This window comes from Nothoprocta perdicaria, unplaced genomic scaffold, assembly GCF_003342845.1.
Source record: "Nothoprocta perdicaria isolate Ctin4 unplaced genomic scaffold, notPer1 scaffold_228, whole genome shotgun sequence".
NCBI classification, from domain to species: domain Eukaryota; kingdom Metazoa; phylum Chordata; class Aves; order Tinamiformes; family Tinamidae; genus Nothoprocta; species Nothoprocta perdicaria.
The window spans coordinates 285,047-287,091 of NW_020455450.1; the positions used below are offsets into that span (position 1 = coordinate 285,047).

Here is a 2,045-nt window from a genome sequence, read left to right on the forward strand (position 1 = left end):
GCCCAGCTCCTTCTGTGTAACCTCCAGGGGAGGCCGAGCAGAGGTTCCCCGCCGGGGGTGGCATGGGGACCCGTCCTTGGAAGCCCGTGGTGGGAACGGCCGTACGAGGCAGCTGGGGAAGGGAAATAATTCCTCTTTTCCTTCCCTGCTGCCTGTTTCTCTTCCCTGCTTATCTCCAAACCTCGCCGAGCGCCTCGGCCAGCTAAATTTCGCCTACATCAAAACACTGAGTGATGATGGCCTGGGAGGGACCCGCGTGGAGGGGTTCGCTTTGCTCCTTGGGGTGGGGACGTGTCTCTTTTTGTGTTTTTTTTTTTTTTTTTTTCTATTTTTTATCTGAAAAAATAAAACAGTCCGCTGTCCAGCAGAGGCTGCTTAGGCTCTATCCCCCGGGTCCCCCCGCGGCGCGCGGCCGCTCACTCGACGTGCACCTCGGCGTCGGGCCGCTGCAAGCACAGCTCGGCGGGCAGGAAGGCGCCCTGGCCCAGGGCCGTGGCGTAAGTCCGGCCGTGCGCGTGGGCGAAGGCCCTGGGGTGCTGCTCGGCGCCCTCGTAGTGGGCCAGCAGCGTCACGTGCCGCTTGCCCAGCGTCTGGTAGGGCGCGTAGAGCGGCGCCGAGTCCCTCTCGGCGGCCGGCGCGCGCAGGCTGTGGCTGCGCTCGGGCTTGGGCGGCGCCGCGTGCTCCTCGTAGCAGTCCCGCGAGTGCTTCTCCTTGGCGCTGTGGCGGAGGCTCTCGGCGGCCGCCGGGAGGTACTTGGCGGGCTCGGGCGCCGCCTTGGGCCGGTACTCGGCGTAGGGGCCGCCGTTCTTGGCGGGCTCGGGCGCCTCGTGCGCCTTGCGGCCGCGCGCGCCGCTCTGCTTCTGCGGCAGCGACGGCTTCTCGGGCTGCCCGTTGCCGAAGGCGCCCGGGTAGTGGCCCCGGTCGGGCTCCGGCTCGCCGGGCAGCGGTGCGTAGTAGCGCTCGTCGCCGTCGGGCGCCTTGGCCACGTACCTGCCCTCCTTGGCCTCGGCCACGGCGAGGAGGCCGCTCTTGCCCGGGTCCGACTTGCTGCGCAGGTGGACGACGTCGAGGCCGCCGGGCAGCTCCTCCATGGGTGGCAGCAGCGGCGCCACGTTGTCGTACTGCGACGTGACGGGGCCCTTGGCCTTCTGGCGCGCGCGGCTCTCGCGCCGCAGCGACTGCAGCCGGTACCTGTCCATGTCCTCCAGGTCCCACGAGGCGTACGGGGGCTTGGCGTCGGCGGCGGGCGGCACGTCGCGGCTCACGAAGCTGTGCTCCTTGCCCACGAGGTGCCCGCCGGCGCCGCGCGGGTAGGCGGGGAGGCCGGCGTAGCGGTAGAGGCCACGGCTGGGCAGGCGCGCCGGGTAGGAGGCGGCGTCGCGGCTGGGCAGGGGGTGCCAGGGCCGGGCCCGCATGGTGCTGTAGGGCTCCAGCTCGTAGAAAGCGCCGTCGGCGGCGGCGTAATAGGAGGAAGAGGAGGAGCTGGAGTAAGGGCTGTAGCGGTAATGCACGCGCCCGTTCTCGAAGTAGGGCTGCAGCTGCGTCACGTGGTAGTCGCAGTGGGGCGCGTAGGCTTTGTACTGGTAGAGGGGCCGCGGGCAGTAGAGGGGCTCGTCGTCCGGGGGCACCTCGGTGCGCGAGATGGGCACGGAGCGGATGGCGGCGGCGGGCGGAGGCGGCGGCGGCGCGTGCAGCGACTGCACCCTGCGGATGGAGGGGTACGGGGGCGCCTCGTCGGCGTAGGCAGCGCACGGCGGGGCGGCAGTGCGGCCGCGGGGCCGGGCGGCGAGGGTGCCGGCGCTCTTGCCTTGGCCCGTGTACGTGTGGTAGCGCGCGGGCGGCTCGGCCTGGGCCGCGTAGGCGTGCGGCGCGGCGCCCTCGGGCCGGTACTTGTGCGGCGCGTAGGCGGCGGGCACCTCGGCAGCGCTCTCGGGCTTGGCGTGCGGGATGTAGACGGGCTGCAGCGATGCCAGCTTGGGCGGTGGTGGCGGCGGCGGCGGCGCCTCGTCCAGCGCGGACGCCAGCAGGGCCTGGTAGCCGGCGGC

The 2,045-nt window shown here is 71.6% G+C and overlaps 1 protein-coding gene across 1 annotated transcript in view; it reads right to left on the minus strand.

Annotated features, from left to right (window-relative positions):
• Window positions 1–360: 360 nt before the first annotated feature.
• The window catches only part of ARHGAP32 (Rho GTPase activating protein 32), a 90,189-nt gene continuing 88,504 nt past the window's right edge, over window positions 361–2,045 (minus strand). Inside the window, exon 26 of the mRNA XM_026039327.1 lies at window positions 361–2,030. Coding sequence (XP_025895112.1) covers window positions 417–2,030 — 1,614 coding nt within the window. The 3' untranslated portion in view covers window positions 361–416. The remainder of the gene's footprint in view (window positions 2,031–2,045) is intronic.